General features: G+C 44.4%; 1 protein-coding gene across 1 annotated transcript in view; it reads left to right on the top strand.

The window, feature by feature from the left end:
* Positions 1-19844, top strand: part of PPM1H (protein phosphatase, Mg2+/Mn2+ dependent 1H) — a gene marked incomplete at its 5' end in the record, with an annotated part of 269728 nt that overhangs the window by 97207 nt on the left and 152677 nt on the right. The window contains one exon of the mRNA XM_079714727.1: positions 5760-5925. Coding sequence (XP_079570853.1) covers positions 5760-5925 — 166 coding nt within the window. The remainder of the gene's footprint in view (positions 1-5759; positions 5926-19844) is intronic.

Below are 19844 nucleotides of genomic sequence, written 5' to 3'. Positions count from 1 at the left end.
GATGATCTGTCCATTGGTGAAAGTGGGGTGTTAAAGTCCCCTACTATGATTGTGTTACTGTCGATTTCTCCTTTTATGGCTGTTAGTATTTGCCTTATGTATTGAGGTGCTCCTACGTTTGGTGCATAAATATTTACAATTGTTATATCTTCTTCTTGGATCGATCCCTTGATCATTATGTAGTGTCCTTCTTTGTCTCTTCTAGTAGTCTTTATTTTAAAGTCTATTTTGTCTGATATGAGAATTGCTACTCCAGCTTTCTTTTCGTTTCCATTTGCATGGAATATCTTTTTCCATCCCCTTACTTTCAGTCTGTATGTGTCTCTAGGTCTGAAGTGGGTCTCTTGTAGACAGCATATATATGGGTCTTGTTTTTGTATCCATTCAGCCAATCTGTGTCTTTTGGTGGGAGCATTTAGTCCATTTACATTTCAGGTAATTATTGATATGTATGTTCCTATTCCCATTTTCTTAATTGTTTTGGGTTCGTTATTGTAGGTCTTTTCCTTCTGTTGTGTTTCTTGCCTAGAGAAGTTCCTTTAGCATTTGTTGTAAAGCTGGTTTGGTGGTGCTGAGCTCTCTTAGCTTTTGCTTGTCTGTAAACGTTTTAATTTCTCCATCAAATCTGAATGAGATCCTTGCTGGGTAGAGTAATCTTGGTTGCAGGTTTCTCTCCTTCATCACTTTAATTATGTCCTGCCACTCCCTTCTGGCTTGTAGAGTTTCTGCTGAGAGATCAGCTGTTATCCTGATGGGGATTCCCTTGTGTGTTATTTGTTGTTTTTGCCTTGCTGCTTTTAATTTGATTTCTTTGTGTTTAATTTTTGACAGTTTGATTAATATGTGTCTTGGCGTATTTCTCCTTGGATTTATTCTGTATGGGACTCTCTGTGCCTCCTGGACTTGATTAACTATTTCCTTTCCCATATTAGGGAAGTTTTCAACTATAATCTCTTCAAATATTTTCTCAGTCCCTTTCTTTTTCTCTTCTTCTTCTGGAACCCCTATGATTCGAATGTTGGTGCGTTTAATGTTGTCCCAGAGGTCTCTGAGACTGTCCTCAATTCTTTTCATTCTTTTTTCTTTATTTTGCTCTGCATCAGTTATTTCCACTATTTTATCTTCCACCTCACTTATCCGTTCTTCTGCCTCAGTTATTCTGCTATTGATCCCATCTAGAGTATTTTTTATTTCATTTATTGTGTTTTTAATCAATGCTTGATTCATCTTTAGTTCTTCTAGGTCCTTGTTAACTGTTTCTTGCATTTTGTCTATTCTATTTCCAAGATTTTGGATCTTGGAAATAGAATCTTGGATCATGTTTACCATCATTATTCTGACTTCTTTTTCAGGTAGACTGCCTATTACCTCTTCATTTGTTAGGTCTGGTGGGTTTTTATCTTGCTCCTTCTCCTGCTGTGTGTTTTTCTGTCTTCTCATTTTGCTTATGTTACTGTGTTTGGGGTCTCCTTTTTGCAGGCTGCAGGTTCGTAGTTCCCGTTGTTTTTGGTGTCTGTCCCCAGTGGCTAAGGTTGGTTTAGTGGGTTGTGTAGGCTTCCTGGTGGTGGGGACTAGTGCCTGTGTTCTGGTGGATGAGGCTGGATCTTGTCTTTCTGGTGGGCAGGTCCACGTCTGGTGGTGTGTTTTGGGGTGTCTGCGGACTTTTTATGATTTTAGGCCACCTTTCTGCTAATGGGTGGCGTTGTGTTCCTGTCTTGCTAGTTGTTTGGCATAGGGTGTCCAGCACTGTAGCTTGCTGGTCGTTGAGTGAAGCTGGGTGCTGGTGTTGAGATGGAGATCTCTGGAAGATGTTCGCCGTTCGATATTATGTGGAGCTGGGAGGTCTCTTGTGGACCAGTGTCCTGAAGTTGGCTCTCCCACCTCAGAGGCACAGCACTGACTCCTGGCTCCTCAATTTGGGATGATTTGTTGTCTATTCATGTATTCCACAGATGCAGGGTACATCAAGTTGATTGTGGAGCTTTAATCCGCTGCTTCTGAGGCTGCTGGGCGAGGTTTCCCTTTCTCTTCTTTGTTCTCACAGCTCCTGGGTCTCAGCTTTGGATTTGGCCCCACCTCTGCGTGTAGGTCGCCGGAGGGCGTCTGTTCTTCGCTCAGACAGGACAGGGTTAAAGGAGCAGCCTCTTCGGGGACTCTGGCTCACTCAGGCCGGGCGGGAGGGAGGGGCACGGAGTGCGGGGCGAGCCTGCAGTGGCAGATGTCGGCGTGACGTTGCACTAGCCCGAGGCGCGCCGTGCGTTCTCCCAGGGAAGCCGCCCCTGTATCCCGGGACCCCGGCAGTGGCGGGCTGAACAGGCTCCCGGAAGGGCGGTGTGGACAGTGACTTGCGCTCGCACACAGGCTTCTTGGCGGCGGCAGCAGCAGCCCCAGCGTCCCACGCCCGTCTCTGGGCTCCGCACTTTCAGCCGCGACTCGCGCCCGTCTGTGGAGCCCCTTTAAGCAGCGCTCTTAATCCCCTCTCCTCGCGCACCAGGAAACCAAGAGGGAAGAAAAAGTCTCTTGCCTCTTCGGCAGCTCCAGGGTTTTCCCGGACTCCCTCCCGGCTAGCTGTGGCGCATTAGCCCCCTTCAGGCTGAGTTCTCGCCGCCAGCCCCAGTCGCCTCCCTGCGCTCTGACCGAAGCCCGAGTCTCAGCTTCCAGCGCCGCCCGCCCCGGCGGGCGAGCAGACAAGCCTCTCGGGCTGGTGAGTGCCGCTCGGCACCGCTCCTCTGTGCGGGAATCTCTCCGCTTTGCCCTACCCAGGTATGTGGGGAGTTTCTTGCCTTTTGGGAGGTCTGGGGTCTTCTGCCAGCGTTCAGTATGTGTTCTGTAGGAGTTGTTCCACGTGTAGCTGTATTTCTGGTGTATCCATGGGGAGGAAGGTGATCTCCGCGTCTTACTCTTCCGCCATCTTACCCGGAAGCAGCTCAGCATTGTATTCTTAAACCTTGTGAAAACGCCTCCTCCTTAGAGGAGAGAGTGAAGGTGGGGCCGAAAACTAGACCTTGACCTTTCCTCTCCCTGCATCCCTGAGAGGGTGTGGAGGCAGATTTGACCTCACGGAGATCAGTAGGGAACCCCGCCTCCTACGAAGGACCCCCACCGCGAGGACAATGATTTTCATATTCTGTAAGCAACAATCTACTTTAAAAAAAAAAACGAATCTTACACAAAACTGTCGTGTGTAAAATGAGTTAAAGACTTTCATTTATAAAAATATGGTTAAGTTGAAATTTATAATAAACTCAGGAAGAATGATAAAGCAGTTTCAGTGAACAGAAATTTGAAATAGTGGAGATAGTAGATGACTTTTATGATCTTTTTCCTATTACATATAGATAAGTAATTGCAAATTTTTTTTAAATTTATTTATTTTTGGCTGTGTTGGGTCTTCGTTGCTGCGCATGGGCTTTCTCTAGTTGTGGCGAGCGAGGGCTACTCTCTGATGTGGTGCGCAGGCTTCTCGTTGCAGTGGCTTCTCTTGTTGCAGAGCATGGGCTCTACATGCGTGGACTTCAGTAGTTGTGGCACACGGGCTCAGTAGTTGTGGCGCACAGGCCTATCTGCTCCGCGGCATGTGGGATCCTCCCAGACCAGGGCTTGAACCCGTGTGTCCGGCATTGGCAGGCAGATTCTTAACCACTGCGCCACCAGGGAAGTCCCTCAGATGGTATTTTTTTTTATTTTTTTAATTTTTTTTTATTTATTTTTATTATTTTTTTTTTTTGCGGTTTGTGGGCCTCTCACTGTTGTGGCCTCTCCCGTTGCGGAGCACAGGCTCCGGACGCACAGGCCCAGCGGCCATGGCTCCCGGGCCCAGCCGCTCCGCGGCATGTGGGATCTTCCCAGACCGGGGCACGAACCCGTGTCCCCTGCATCGGCAGGCGGACTCTCAACCACTGCGCCACCAGGGAAGCCCCAGATGGTATTTTTTTAAACAGATCTTCTTCCAATCAAGTGATACTGGTCAAAGAGAAAAGATAGTAGGCTTATTATGCCAAAGCTGCCCAAAATATATAGACTAGCATGTATTTGTTCACATGTAACAGATGGGAATCAACTTTTAAATTATTGCACTTTTTCCCCAAATGCTTATACATTTAAAAAATAAATTTAAAGTAAATGTTAAAACATCTCAAACACCTCCATAGAATCCCAAGGTTTGGTAGAAGACTGTTCAAAACACACTCCCTGAAGTCTTACAGCACTCAGATCTCAATTTGCTCTGTTTCCTGTTTGATTGTAGCGTGTATACAGTTTTCAATACTGAAAGCCATTTGATATAAAAAATGGTGACATTTGAATAAGGTCTGCAGTCTGGCTGACAGTGCTGGATCAGTGTCAGTTGCTTGTTTTGATATTGTACTTGAGTGATCTAAAATGTTGCTTTCGGGGGAAGTTGGGTGAAGGGTGCATGAGACTATACTATTTTTGCAGTTTACTCTGAGTTTATAATTATTTCAGAATTTAAAATTCTTTATAAAAAGCCATTTGAAAATGATCATCTTCTAATTAATTGTTAGGAGGGAGTACAACAAGACTGAGTGGTGTATATACCACACTTTTAAGGTGGATTTCCATCTATCTTACCTTATTTTGAAAAAAAGCATCTTTCTTTCCTTGCCACTGAGTCTGTATCCTCCACACTCACTCTGTCACCTACTGTGACACTGTTGAAATTTTGGAAAGAAAACACAGCCAATGGCAAATCAAGGAGAGCTCTCTTTCAGGAAAACTAATTTAGCTTCCGCTTACTTACTTAATAAGAAAATGGTGCCGAAACCCAAGAGTTCATTCTACAGTCACCTGATACAGATAAAGGTCTATGAATGATGTAGCATGTTTTTCTGAAGCATTCCTGTGCTCAGAACATTAGTAATTAGGCCAAAGAATATCAACATGCCAGGAGATCATAGGGCCACACGTACAGATCAGCATGCCCTGTAGTCTGTTGTGATGATGCAACGTGAGGAGTGTTATTCTACATGAGAAAAGATAAAGTAGTGAAGATAATTTTAAAAGAATAAACCTGGGCTTCCCTGGTGGCGCAGTGGTTGAGAGTTTGCCTGCCGATGCAGGGGACACAGGTTCGTGCCCCGGTCCGGGAAGATCCCACATGCCGCGGAGTGGCTGGGCCCGTGAGCCATGGCCGCTGAGCCTGCGCATCCGGAGCCTGTGCTCCGCAACGGGAGAGGCCACAACAGTGAGAGGCCCACGTACCGCAAAAAAAAAAAAAAAAAAAAGAATAAACCTTTGATCCATTCACTTCTCTGTGTGTAAAGTAAAAGTGGTCATGGCAGTCATGAAATACAGTTCTCTGTTCTCTTGGATTTTAAAGTGTGCTGTAAATTACTGCCTTGTTCTTTGATAAAATTGATGGTGGTTTTGCTCTATCACTTGGAGAAATGCAACAGAATTCCCTGAGCCAGCCGTCTGTCTTCAATGTAATTGGCAAAGAGAGTGATTGTCTCGAGTGTTTTGACTAGAAGTGGATTGGTGGGGTTGATCACGTCTATCAGACACCTGCGAAGGTGAGCTGACCTCAGCACATTGCTTTAGCAAATGTTTTAACATATTCTAGTAGAATTAACATTTTTTTAAAAATCCATTTACTCCACCAAGCCTGTAAGGTCCTGTGCATTAAGTAGGGCATTCGTTTTGTGCCATTTGTGAAGCCTGCCTGGGCTGACCTGAGGGACTGGGCTCTCAGCTCTCCAGACATCACTCTGTCTGACCGGCTTTTCTGGCTTCTCCTCCAGGGTTATCAATGCCGGGAAGAGCACACACAATGAAGACCAAGCCAGCTGTGAGGTGCTCACCGTGAAGAAGAAAGCAGGGGCCATTACCTCAACCCCAAACAGGAACTCAGCTAAGAGACGGTCCTCACTTCCCAACGGGGAGGGGCTGCAGCTGAAGGAGAACTCGGTAAGACCCTCCTTCATCCCCTGTTCTCGGGTGAGAGGAACATGCGCGCTGTGGCCCCGTCGTGGGATGTTCAGAATGGAAGAGAGAAAAGCCATGTCCCCAGAGTTAGTGGAGTGGCAGGTCTGTGCTCACGGTATCACACCGTCACAGCGAAGGTGACACATGGAGTTAGGGAGAGCTGGTGTTGAATTCCCTGGCGGTGCAGTGGTTAGGACTCCGAGCTTCCACTGCTGGGGGCCCGGGTTCCATCCCTGGTTGGGGAGCTAGGATCCTGCAAGCCGAGCAGCATGGCCAAAGTAAACAAACAAACAAACAAATAAATGGAACAGCTGGTGTTTAGGTTCTAAACCTTTAAAGTAAAGAAAACACCCATATCATATATGAGTTTTGCTGCAAGAGTTAGTTTATATGTTTGGTGGTTTTCAAGAAGCCACTTCAAGGTTTTTGTGAAGGAGATAGTCCCTGCAAGTCTCTCAGAAGCAGTGGGAGGAACTCTAGCCATCGGCTTGCAGCTCTGCTATGCACGACTCTGCCGCTCTCCTCCCCTTGCCTGCCCCTTAGAGTTGCCCAGTTGGAGCCTTGCTTGATGCTCTTCCAAATTAATATTTGTTTCAACTGGCCCAAAGCCCTTGCATCCTATGGGGCAGCCCTGCTGACTGAATGCCCTGTTGACAAACCACAGAGCATTTCTCCTCTTTCCAACTTCTGGAGAACAAAGCAGACATCCTCGGAAAGTTCTGAAGAAGCTCTCAGAAAAGTGTAGGGAATAGTCAGCACTCTGTCGATCAGCAGATTTATTCCTACAGAAAAGAGACATTAAATGGGATGACCCCAGTGTGACTGTTTATTTTAATGGTCTTAGGATATTTTTGTATGTATATTTTTATAGGATTGTAAAGGATCTAGGAATCTCTTCTTAGTCTAAGTGATAGTGTCATTGCATTTCGCTTAGGGAATAAGAGTATTGATTTATTTTGTTAGCATTAGTTCAACTTAGGGTTAGAAGACACAGTGACCTATGGAGAGTCATCAGTTGTACTTGCTTTCAAGGCTGAAGGAAGCACTGATTAGGCCTCTCCCAAAAAGCGAGAGTCAGGGACCCAGATGGGCAGGACAAAATAATACTGGTTAAGTGCATGATCTCTGGAGTAAGACGTTTCAGAACAGTCCATTGCTTAAAGCTGTTCAATTTGGGGGTAGTTATTTATTCTTTGAGCCTCACCCTTTCTCTTCTCTAAAAAGGAAGAATAATGTAACTACCAAATACAGTGGAAGAGGCTAGTTGCAAGTAAGAAATCCAACAGTCCATGTGAAGTCTTGAGCCAGTGTCATCATTAATAAATCCTTGATCAATGCTAGTGATTATTATCCTAAAGTCCGTTCTACTTCTGTAATCCTCTGCGGATCATGCCCACTGAGTTTTCATTCATTTGTAAACTGGAGATCCACAATGTCTTTTGTATCTTCTTGATGGACTTATTTTGAGGATTGAGTTTTTATGGAAAAGGGCTCAGAAAATGTGAGACATAGTGATAATTGGATATGGGTGCCAGTGACTTAATGTTGCTCTTTCCCCTGGCAGGTCTCCTCTGCCACTGGATATAAAGTGATTTCTGTAAAACTAAGTCAGTGTTGACATTTGGCTGAAGGCCTGTGGGTGATGGCGTTTTCCCTTGTTGCTATGTTCCTCCTAGAAGTGGAACCAGGAGTAACTTTTTACCTTTCTTTCCTTAAGAACAGTGAAGCCAGTGCATAAGCCCTTTAGGATGGAGCCAGGGCCCTCCTTTGTGATGGCTCTGAACCTCTGTGGGGTCCATGAGCCACTAGCAGGCAGCAAGGACATGCCATGCAGAGCCGGCACCTCTCCCCCTGCATTCCTGCTTTGGCCACAGCAGCTTCACTTCTACCTGCCTTATATATTAGGCTCCTTATTAGAGTTTAAGGCAAGAGCTCTGCTGCCTTTTTCCTTTTTTTTTTTTTTGCGGTACGCAAACCTGTCACTGTTGTGGCCTCTCCCGTTGCGGAGCACAGGCTCCGGACACGCAGGCTCAGCGGCCATGGCTCATGGGCCCAGCCGCTCCACGGCATGTGGGATCTTCCCGGACTGGGGCACGAACCCGTGTCCTCTGCATCGGCAGGCGGACTCTCAACCACCAGGGAAGCCCCGCCTTTTTCCTTTTAATTGTGGGAAATTACACATAAAATAAAAGTTACCATTTTAACCATTTTTAGGTGTATAGTGCAGTGGCATCAAATACATTCATATTGTTGTGCAACCATCAGTGTCATCCATCTGCTGACCTTTTTCGTCTTCCCAAACTGCAACTCTGTACCCATTAAATACTAACTACCCCTTCCTTCTCTCCCCCTTCCCCTCCCCGCCCCCCGTCCCTGGCAGCTACCATTCTATTTCCTGTCCCAGTGAACTTGACTACTCTAGGGGCCTCCTATAAGTGGGATCATATAATATTTGTCTTTTTATAGTTGGCATATATCACTTATCATAATGTCTTCAAAGATTATCCATGTTGTAGAATGCATCATAATCTTATTCCTTTTTAAGGCTGAATGATATTCTGTTGTGTGCATACGTACCATTTTGCTTATCCATTCATCCGCCGATGGACACTTGCTTTCATTGTCTATTGTGAATATTACCACTATGCACATGGGTGTGTTTGAGTCCCTGCTTTCAATTCTTTTGAATATACACCCAGAGTGGAATTGTTGGGTGATACGGTAATTTCTGTTCAATATTTTGAGGAACCACCATGCTGTTTTGCACAACAGCTGCACCATTTTACATTCCCGCCAGCAGTACACAAGGGTTCCAATTTCTGCACATTTTTGCCAACACTTGTTAATTTGTTTTTCTAAAATAATAGCCGCCCTAATGAGTGTGAAGTGGTACCTCATTGTAGGTATGTATTTCCCATGATTAGCAATGTTGAACATCTTTTCATGTGCTTCTTATTTGCCAGATGTATCTTCTTTAAAGAAATGTCTGTTCAGGTCCTTTGCCCATTTTAAAATTAGGTTGTCTGTTTCATTGTTGTTGTTTGTGCCGCTTTCTAAAAGCCTGAAAAGCATAATCTAGTGTGCCAGGTGACTCACTGAGTGCGGGCTGTGTTCCCGGAACTGGATGCTGAGGATTCATCAGGGAATGAAACAGACAACAATCCCTCCCTACAGGGAGCTTGCATTCTTTGACGGCGACAAACAATTAAAATATATAGCGTGGCAGATAAACACTACTGAGAAAAACAAAGTAGGGAAGCAGTAATAATAGGAAGCGTGTGGCGCAGGGTGGTTAAAGGAGGTGTCAGCTGTAACACTGGGGCAAAGACCGGAAAGGGCAGCTGTTGGGAGGAAGAACAGTCTGACATCCTAGGCAACTGTAAGGACCCTGAGGCAGGACCAGGCTTGCAGTTTCTCAAAGAATCTGCCAGGAAGCCCATGCGTCTGGAGCAGACATAGGAAAGCCTGGATTGCAGGTGACATTGTCAGAAAGGTTATAGAGGAGTGAGACAAAGTGGCAGGACCTCAAGGCCGTTTTTGGGACTTTGGCTGCTACGCTGAATGAACAGTTTGCTAGCAGAGGTCACTGGATATACTGCTTAAAAGAGGCCGGTGATTTTTGCCATCTAAAGACATCCCTTAACTCAGATATGGTGGCACTGAGGAAAGGGCAGTGACAGCATAGGGCCCAGGGCGAGAAAACATCCGCAGGAGACAAGTAAGGTGGGTCTCCTCCCTTTTCCCCTGTGATTCTCTTCCTTCACCCAGCAAATGTGTGCTGAGCTCTGAGTCTGCACGCTGGGCCCTGGGGCTGAGGAGATGAACTCAGTCCAGTTCCCATCCCCCTCGAGCAGAGTTGGGGAGGGGAGGAAGGGTCGATAAGCAGAAGCACTACAGTGGAGTAAGTTTTAGGAGAAAGAGAAAAAGTCCAGGTTGTGTGGACGCCTAGCTCAGATTGGCCCCTGGTGGTTTGGGGAACAGTGGAGGGGATAGGCTGGGTCAGGTGAGGGAAGGCTCCCTGGAGAAGTGACATTTGAGCTGTTGGAATTAACCAAGCAAATAAGAGAAAAGGGAGCTCCTGACAGAGGGAACGTGCAAATGCAGAGACAGGCTGGCGTGAGAGTACGTGGGGCATGTCTTCCCATGTTTCGGAGCATGTGTAGTCACTTGGAGGGGAAGGAGACAGGAACAGCAAGCAGGTGTCACACGTGAGGGCCATTGAATGCCCTAATAAGCTGACACATTTTAACCAGTGACTTTAGACAAGGGCATAACGGACTCACGACAGTGGGGAGGCTGACTTGGAAGACGAGGGGAGCACACCTAGAGGCTGGGACACGTAGGAGTCTGGCTCGTGCAGAAATCTGGGTGAGAAATGATGAAAGCTCAAAATAAGGCAGTGATTAGAGCAAGGGGCAGGCTCGGAAGAGACGATGTGAGAGGTACTGCTGAGGTGACCAGGTGACCAACTATGTGGGGCAGAGGTGAGTGAGAGATGCCAGGTTTCAGCCACTGGGTGCTGGTCCTTGAAAGTGGACCCCTGGGGCAGGCACAGTTTCAAGGTGAGGAGATGGGCAGAGATGGCGACTTGAGTTTTGAGGATGCTAACTTTCCAGGGGGGAGTGTTTTGTAGGAAGTTAGAGCTGAGGGATTGGAGCTCAGAGCAAGTCTAGGGGGGCTTAGAATTCAGGAGTTACAAGCCCAAAGGAATTCCAAGAAGAGAGGGGAATTGTCAGGATGAAAGAATGGCAAATACTATTATAAGCAAGAAATGCAGCAACAGGATAAATAATGGCATCGTTATTTCATTTGCAAACAGAGAGCTGACAGGCATGAAGGGTGGTGAAAGGAAGATGCGTGGACTCTCTCCAGAATACATGTGATGCATTTCTCCCTCCTTTTCGACCTCTTCATCCCCAACAAACTTCGTACAGTCAAAATAAATATTTCCACAAGACTTCTTTGACGTATAATATCACCTTCATCTTACTTGGTGATTGAAGAAAGCCTGAAGTTTCCTGTAAGATCACATTAGATTCACCATGAAAAGAGGAATTATCACGGGAATGTTTTTATATGTTAGAAACATGGGAGGGACTTCCCTGGTGGTCCAGTGGTTAAGATTCCGCACTTCCGCCGCGGGGGGCGCAGGTTCAATCCCTGGTAGGGGAACTGAGATCCCGCTTGCCACGCAGCATGGCCAAAAAAAAAAGAAAGAAAGACCAGTGATGTGCAAGGAATTCAATTCAGCAGGAGCCTAACTTTGTATTTGATAACATAGGGTAGTTGGGTAGCAGTGAGATGATTTTTTATCACTACAGATAATTATTGATTGGTATAAAGATTATAAGACAACTTTAAATTTTTTTAAACTTTTTATTTTATATTGGAGTACAGTTGATTAGCAGTGTTGTGTTAGTTTCAGGTGTACAGCAAAGTGATTCAGTGTTACATATACATGTATCTGTTCTTTTTCAAATTCTTTTCCCGTTGAGGTTGTTACAGAATATTGAGCAGCGTTCCCTGTGCTCTACAGTAGGTCCTTGTTGGTTAACCATTTTAAATATAGCAGTATGTACCTGTCAACTTTAAGCCATCCGTCATGCCAACTTATAGAGAATTATTTTATCCTATTAGTACAAGTAATTGTGTAGCCAAAGGAGTCAAATTAATCCTCCTGTTTTAAAACAAACTTAAAAAAGATTTTGGTGGATAAAATAACAAACACTCTGTTTTGCTTCTTGTAGCTTCCATGAGGCATTTGCTGAAGGAGCGTTGTTTCCTCTATTTGGGTGAGCTCTTGACAGCAGCGCCTTACTTATAAGAAAGAAATACAAATTAATTTCAGGTTCCATCTACATATAAAGGAAAATGTCAGGAGCAGAAGAAGCCATGTTCGAGAGAAGTCATAAAACTTAAAAGGAATACAAAGAAAAGAGTTCCAAGGTGTTCTGTGCTATAGTTTTTTAGCCTGAAGAAATGCGGTGGGATATGGTGAATTACTGATTGTATTCTCCCTTGAAAAACACTCGGCAATGGATCTAGTTTTTTCTTTTTAATTTAGAGTTTAGTGATATAATTAGTGAAATAAAGAAAGAAACATTTCTCTTTCGAGGAATAAGGAAGAGAAGTTTTGAGATCTCTGGATATGAAGTGGCTATGAAGGAGAGAAGGATGTTTTCTGTGACAAGTTGGGGGTGGACTTTTCCTGTGCCGGCATCACATTGGGTAGTTGGTGTCTGAAGAACCTTTAGCCCACAGTCAGGCAGGTAGGAAACCGATACTCCGTGGCAATGTGCAATTCTCTCAGCATTCCTGCGCCTCTGATTATTTGTTTGGGGACATAGGGTGTATAGCTAGGAAAGAAGAGAATCTAGAATGCCAGCATTTCTGAAAGACATTGTCATAGAATCGTCCCTTAGGGAAAATGCTGTAAGCTTGTTGAGGGCAACACCCTCTCCCCCAGCATCCTCCTGCCTTCCTCCTACTGAAGCCTTTTTAATTCACCTGATCATGACTTGTGGGAACTAATCACCATTACTAGGTTTTCTTTCCTTTAATTTGAACGGTGTTAAGAAGTCTGTCTTTATTGTACTGATTGCCACCGCAAGTGAAAACAGCTTTTCCAAGAGCTTTTGTTTTTCAGTTCCCAGGTACCTAGTCATTCTAGGAATGGGATAAAAAGAGGACCATAGTATACCGCTTCTCTGGGGAGGGAGAAAGAGTTCACTCTTAAGGGCATCTTATAACCTTAGTATTAAGATGATCTTATGTAAGATGTGTGGGTGGGAGATAGGGCATTGTGGCAATAACCAGGACATTCTCCGCCCACATCTGACTCCCTGTTTTGAAAGAGATTATTTTTGGCTTAAGAGGGATCTTGTGGACACACTCATTCTAAGTCTTATTTCCTTCAGAGCCCCCTTATGTTGTTTTAGTCAAAACAAACCAAAGTATGTGGTTTCAGTATCTGTTAGTTCAGTGTCTAATTACAATAACAGGAGATGGCTGTGTCCACATCACGGCCAAGTTCATCAGCAGGGAAGAGGAAAGCTGATTATCTTTCTCAGCAGAGAATAGGGCAGCACTGTGGGAATTCCAGGCAAATAGGATCAAATTGGGGTGGGGAGAGGTAAAAAGGAAATGAGAAGGGGCTATTTCAACTCTCTGGAGTGAAGATTTGCTGTTCTTTTTATCTGTTTTCTGTAAGAAGGACTCAGTCCCCCGCGCCCCCCCTCCCATAACATTAAATGAAGGTTTCCCGTGGTTCCGTAGTGGCAGCCCTTCTGGGGCATTTGGCCACGTTTGGCTGTCTGCTTCCTGCAGCGATGTCAGCTATACAAAACAATAGGAGCGTCCTTTTATTTCTCTCATTGTGTTTATTACTCTAAATTTTCCCTCTCAACTAAGGTCTTTGTTCTGAGCATGTCAAGAAAAACATAGCCTTTCCATTTATCTACTTCGATTTTTTGAAGCAGGCGTGCAGTGGTTTCTCTCAAAACTCTTATCTCTTAGTTCCAGGGATTAGAACTGTTGCCAGTGATTAAGAAGATTAACTTTACAACTAGGAATTGTTCAGGCTGATGTCAGTTAGAATAACTTTACAGTTCTCTCCTCAGTGGGTGTTGATTCATGCTGAAGACCAGGTTTGACCAAGATATACGTAGTTGCTGAGAATGCAACTCAAACTTGGTTCCTCAATAGATTTTCCCACTGTGGCAAATCTTAAGGCTAAAGGAAAATAAATGGTGCTGAGATGGAAATTTCTCCTTGTTTCACTTGTAATCTGATTTCCTCAGAGCTTTCGGTGGGAAGAACATTGGCAAGAGCAGTAAGCTCTTGAGATTTTCTTTTCTTTTCTTCTTATTTTTTTAAAACCCAATATTCGGCATTCATGTGCCAGACACAGCACTGATCTTAATGCTTTGCCAATATTAATTCCTTTAACCTCATAATACATAAGTATGTACTATTCTTATCTTTATTCTACCAATGAGGAAACTGAGGCACAGAACTGGAAAGTGTGGAGCTTGGGTTCAACCCAAGCGGTCTGGCCTCCGAGCCTATACACACTGGTAACATGCTGCCTCTTTATCCTTTAGCAGCTGGGAAATATGGCAGGAAAATCTTGGAGAAGTATGAAATGAAGGAAGAACAACTCCTAATGTTGAGATGTATAATTTCAATATAATTTGATGCTAAAATTTTTCTCATTTCCATTGGGATTTCTGTTTTGAATGAGGAGTTATTTAGCAGTCTCCCCGGCGACTCAGAAACTGAAGAACACAATGAAAATGAAATTGTTCATCATCTTATTGTCCTTACAGTCCATTTTTTTCTTGCTAAATTATTGAAGACCATTGTTTGCCTGAAACCATGGCAAGTAGAAAGAGCCTTCTGACTGAACAATAATGAGTGCCTTGAGTTTGAATCCCAGCTCTGCCACTCACTAGACGTTACCTTGTGAAAGTTAGATGACCTCTCGATGCCTCAGTTTCCTCATCTGCTAATTGGGGGTAATAGTTCCTACTTCATAAGATTATTAGAATTAAATGAGTTAAAAATATGAAAAGTGGGATTCCCAGGTGGTGCAGTGGTTAAGAATCCGCCTGCCAATGCAGGGGACATGGGTTTGAGCCCTGGTCCAGGAAGATCCCACATGCCGTGGAGCAACTAAGCCTGTGCACCACAACTACTGAGCCTGCGCTCTAGAGCCCGCGTGCCACAACTGCTGAAACCTGTGTGCCAAGAGCCTGTGCTCTGCAACAAGAGAAGCCACTGCAATGAGAAGCCCACGCACCGCAACGGAAAGTAGCCCATGCTTGCTGCAACTAGAGAAAGCCTGTGCACAGCAACAAAGACCCAATGCAGCCAAAATTAATTAATTAATTAAATTTAAAAAATATGAAAAATACTTAGAATAGTGTTTGGCATGTAGTAAATGCTCAATTAATATTATCTGTTGTTATTCTAACAGTGGAGTTTGCAGCTGCATTTCAATATTATTTCGCATTACTTGTGTTTCTACTGTAAACTAATTTAAGGAGAAGCTTTTGAGGTATAGAATAATAGTTTGCGAACATTACCGAGCTAATTTTTGAGTCTAGAATAAACCATAACACAACTTAGCCAAAACGATCACCAACTTTATACTTCCTGTCTCTCAGAAATTTTTATTTAATAGTGTTTTTACATATGGAACTAAATTGCCATTTAAAAACAAAAACCAAACATACTTATCCTACATCTTATTGTCTCATGAAGTGGAAGAATCGAACCAAAGAAATCTGTGTTTAGTATTATCAGATCCTGAGAAGGAAGCAGTGCTCTTTTACGTATATGAGAATAAGAGATCTTTCTCATTAGGGAACAAAATATTGGAATAATTTAGTCAGAAAGAGAAGTATGTTAAGAACAAACAAACTACCTATGCTGTATGGGCATGATTCCAAGTGGACAGCAGTAGAATGTGGGCCCAAGGAAGGACTTGTCACGAAGTTTCTCCACATCTCAGCTTCATCATCAGCTGATTTATTCTTCTGCCTCATACTGTGTTGCTGTGAGATCACATGAACCGGTGGTTGAAAGCTCTGTGGATGAAATGCCTAAAAACAGATACTCTAATTCTGCATCATCATCCTTGCTGTGATACCTTGAAGCCTGGCCAGAAACTTGGTGGAAATCAAGTCATATAGTAGCTTATAGTGGGGATCAGAGGAGTATGTCCGCTCTCTGTTTCCCCAATGGAAAATAAGTAATCCCTCTTCTTGGGCAAGAAAGGAGGCAGGCAAGTGCATACCATGTTCATACTGAGCCTTTTCTAAAATTGACCAAAGGATTTAACTCAAAGTGGGATTTCCACATTTGTGATATTCCTTTCATGCTGTCCTCAGGTTATCTGAATACCTGGTGGGTTGAGACAGGGAGTGGAAGTTGAGGGTAAAATTAGCAGTGAACCTGTGTCTTCAGGGAAGGCAACCAGGAGGATGACACCACTTTTTCCTGTAGGACAGCTGTTTCTAGAGTAGCCATCTCCAAGCCATCAGTTAAAGACAGTTTTTTTGAGTATATACCCTTAATGTATGTGTTCATTTATTGATATATAGCCATACTACTGAACATCCATCTAGTATATATTTAACAATTATAAAAACATGTTAAGGATTTAAAATATAATATAAAGACAATAAAGATGAAAAGGCAACATTTTAAAATATAACAGCCAACAGTTACATGGTGTTGATTATATGCCAGCCATTGTTCTGTGTGTTTTCCATGCAGTAACCCATTTACTGTCTTGCTAAGAGCAGAGGCTTCTTGTTTCCATTAGCTTATATCTCAAGGCACAATTCATCATTAACAATAGCAAGTATAATTCCATATTTCAACTGTCTCCTTGAGCGCATCAGATACTTTTGGCTAGAATGTTTATTATTATTGTCAGATATGACTAGTTGTCATTGCTTGGAGTGGGAAGTGCCAGGTGTGACATGTTCTTTTTTGCTCATGTTTTCTATCAGCAGTTTCTTTGCAGGGATTCTTAGAAACCTGTGCTCTATTTTGTGAGGGATAATTGAGTTAAAAACTTCATAATATAATGTGCAAGACCACTCCGTTGGGAGCACATGTACCCAGGAATAGGTCGCAATAAGCCAGAGCTAACAGAAGCACCAGGGCACCAATGCTCCATCATGTCCTGGAGACTTACCGACACCGTGAGGGTGCCAGTGTCAGCCTGTATGAGAAATACTAGCCAAGGTTAATTTTCTTCTTCCACATTAAGTGAAACCTCATGAAAGAATTTCTAATTCTAACGTTCTCCTCTTACATGCGGACTGAGCGTTTTAAGGTCCCCCTTGAGTTTGTGTGCTCCTTTGTGGAAAGTGCTCATCTGGAAGGGAGAGCGGTGAAGCGGGCTTGCAAACTGTGAGTGCTTGTGCGGTGGGTGTGAGATGCAAAGCCTGGTTTCTTTGAGCTGGTACCAGTGTGTCAAACCTCATTCTTTGGTATTCTTTGTGTTTCCTACCTGACATCTTGACACTTCTGTCGGGCTCCACAGGAAACACTTGAGGTTTTCTCTAGAATCTCCCCTTCTTTGTCAGCATGCTGGAAGAGGGGCTGCCTCATTGTCTCCTACATGGCTCACGAAGGCTGTTTTGCCTGTGGGTTCCCCAGAGCTGAGGGGCATGTGATGTGGCTCCTGTTTCAATAGGGCTAAAACCGGGGCTATGGCTTTTCGATGTCCTTGCTTAGCTGTGCTGGAATTACAACTGAAGCTGCATGGACACAAGCTGCTTGCCTTCAAACTTATTTTAGCTTGTTGTTCGGTGGATACATTTCTATTTGGTGCAATCTTATACTTCTTGAAAGGCCCAAGGAACCCTTCCCCGTTAAAACTTACTAAGTTCTGGCATTATATATGATCATGAAAATGGGAAAAAGAAAATAAGCAATATGATTAAAAAGCAGTTTCTAGAACTTTAGAGAAAGGAGGATATAACATTGAGCCTACTTTAGTGAAATCCTAAAAGAGAAACTATGAACTTTAAACTCCCAATTTGTTACCTTCTGGAATATTCCTTAGTCTTCTTGCAGATGTATTCCTGAAAAGGGGTGGGAATATGTGTGTATTATAAATTACATAGAAGGCTATCTTTTTTTTTTTTTTGTAAAGGAAATAACTTAGAATGCAACTGGAAAACTTTTTTTTTTAAATTTTCATTTATTTATTTATTTTTATTTTTGGCTGCCTTGGGTCTTTGTTGCTGTGCGCGGGCTTTTCTCTAGTTGCGTCCAGCAGGGGCTACTCTTTGTTGCGGTTCCCGGGCTTCTCATTGGGTGGCTTCTCTTGTTGCAGAGCACGGGCGCTAGGCGCGCGGGCTTCAGTAGTTGTGGCATGTGGGCTCAGTAGTTGTGGCTCGTAGGCTCCAGAGCTCAGGCTCAGTAGTTGAGGCTCATGGGCTCTAGAGCGCACGCTCAGTAGTTGTGGCACACGGGCTTAGTTGCTCCGTGGCATGTAGGATCTTCCCGGACCAGGGCTCGAACCTATGTCCCCTGCATTGGCAGGCGGATTCTTAACCACTGCGCCACCAGGGAGGTCCCAAAATTCTTATTTCTTAAACTGCTATATTGCTTTGAAAAAATAAGGATGAATGAAAAAATACATTTTCTCCCTTCCTTTCTTTGTATATTTAGTAGTTATTGAGCTTTTAGTAGTTACTGAGTAGTTCTATACCAGGGACGCCCTGGAATGCCATAGTGAATGAGACACACGTGAGTGTCCGAGTAGGCAGATACAGACACGTCCGGCAATTCCACACCAGTGGGATAAACACTGTTGTAGGGGATGTACAGGGGCTGAGGTGGTCCAGGCAGGCTTGGTGGGGAGGTGATGCTTCCACTGAAAACTGAAGGATAAGCAGTTCTCCAAGCAAAGGGCCAAAGATGAAGGCAGAAGAAAAACATGACACTTATAGTGTTACAGGTGAGGTAGAGTTAGAAGAGAGAGGATGAGAGCATTCCCGACCACTGACAGGAGCAAGAGAGGAGCAGCAACTAGATCATGCAGAGCCTGTGAGCCCATGTGAGCATCTAGAAGACGGAAAAGTACTTTAAGAGCAGTAGGGGGTGACTGAAGGTTCTATGCCATGACGGAATACAGGTGTATTTGCAATGAAATTGCAGCAGATTTGCGATGCTTTAAAAGCACTGTGTTCATGTAACTTGGGATTTTTCAGTCCTCCCTCGTAGATTCCCAGCTCTGACCCCAGCTGCCTTATTCCCAGCTCAGACCCCTGACGTCAGTGTAGTCCCTTGATGCTGGTGTGACATTGAGGAGGGGTTCATTCCTCAAGTTTCTCAGATCTGACTTTATGCCTCAGACCATGCACTCTTATCTGAAAGCAGCTGATGGCACCGTTTCGAGTAAAGAAGAGGGTGAGGGAGAATCGGGTCCTCGTATCCGCTTCAGAATAAATGTACGGCACGTCCTGTTTGATCATGATACTTTCAAAAGTAGATCTGAATTCTCTGCTAACGTCTCGGTCCCATTTCAAACACCATATAGCTCACCCCAACCTCATATTTTTCCTTGAAATGTCTCATGAAGTCCTCTCTCCTGGCCCAGTGGTACTACCCTGACCTAGGCCCTCTTTGCCTCAGGACAGACCTCTGTGAGCCCCTTAAATTCTGGTGCTTCCTTTTCGCGGTGCACCCTCAGCCCGGCTCTCAGCACTTTCAGGGGTGGAGGCATCTCATTACTCCTCATGCCCCAAGGCAGCAAACTGGGGCTCCTGGTCTGCCTTGCTGGACTCCAGAACCTCACCCTGAACTGAACCTAGCCCTCAGGGTCAGCCTTAATCAGGTCACTGTCCACATGTGCCTCCATATATATATATTTCTCTTTTCACCTGCATTGCCTATTAGTTGCTCCCTTTTTGCAGAATATTCTTTCTTTCAATCCACCATTGCCCAAGCACGTGGACAGACAATCACAGACAATATGATGAATGCTGCAGTCAGCGTGGGCACAGGGCAGTGGGAGCTTCCAGGAGGAGGTGACAGTTAAGGTGATTACTAAAAGACAGGTTGGGGGGAGGCGGAGGTGTAGGGGTAGTCGTGGTTTGCTGTGAGCTGCAAGCATTGTAGTTTTGTGTGGGTGGGATTTGGGGTAAGAGATGGAATGTGGAGAGAGAATCAGAGCCTGCAAACCTGGGCTCATAGCCTGGAGTCAGCCTGCAGGGCAGGTTGTTAGGCTGGTAAAAGACAGTGATCAGATTTTGTGTTTTTTTGAAAAAACTCAGGTTCCAGAGTGTAGAAGTGCATTCCTGAGCCTGGTGTCCATCAGGGCAAGCTTTCCCTCCAGGGCTGGGTGGAGTGTGGGGGGTGTTAGAGCATAGACT

This window comes from Hyperoodon ampullatus, assembly GCF_949752795.1.
Source record: "Hyperoodon ampullatus genome assembly, chromosome: 11".
NCBI classification, from domain to species: domain Eukaryota; kingdom Metazoa; phylum Chordata; class Mammalia; order Artiodactyla; family Ziphiidae; genus Hyperoodon; species Hyperoodon ampullatus.
Note: the sequence above shows the minus strand (reverse complement) of the source record. Positions and strands in the feature narration are given on the sequence as shown.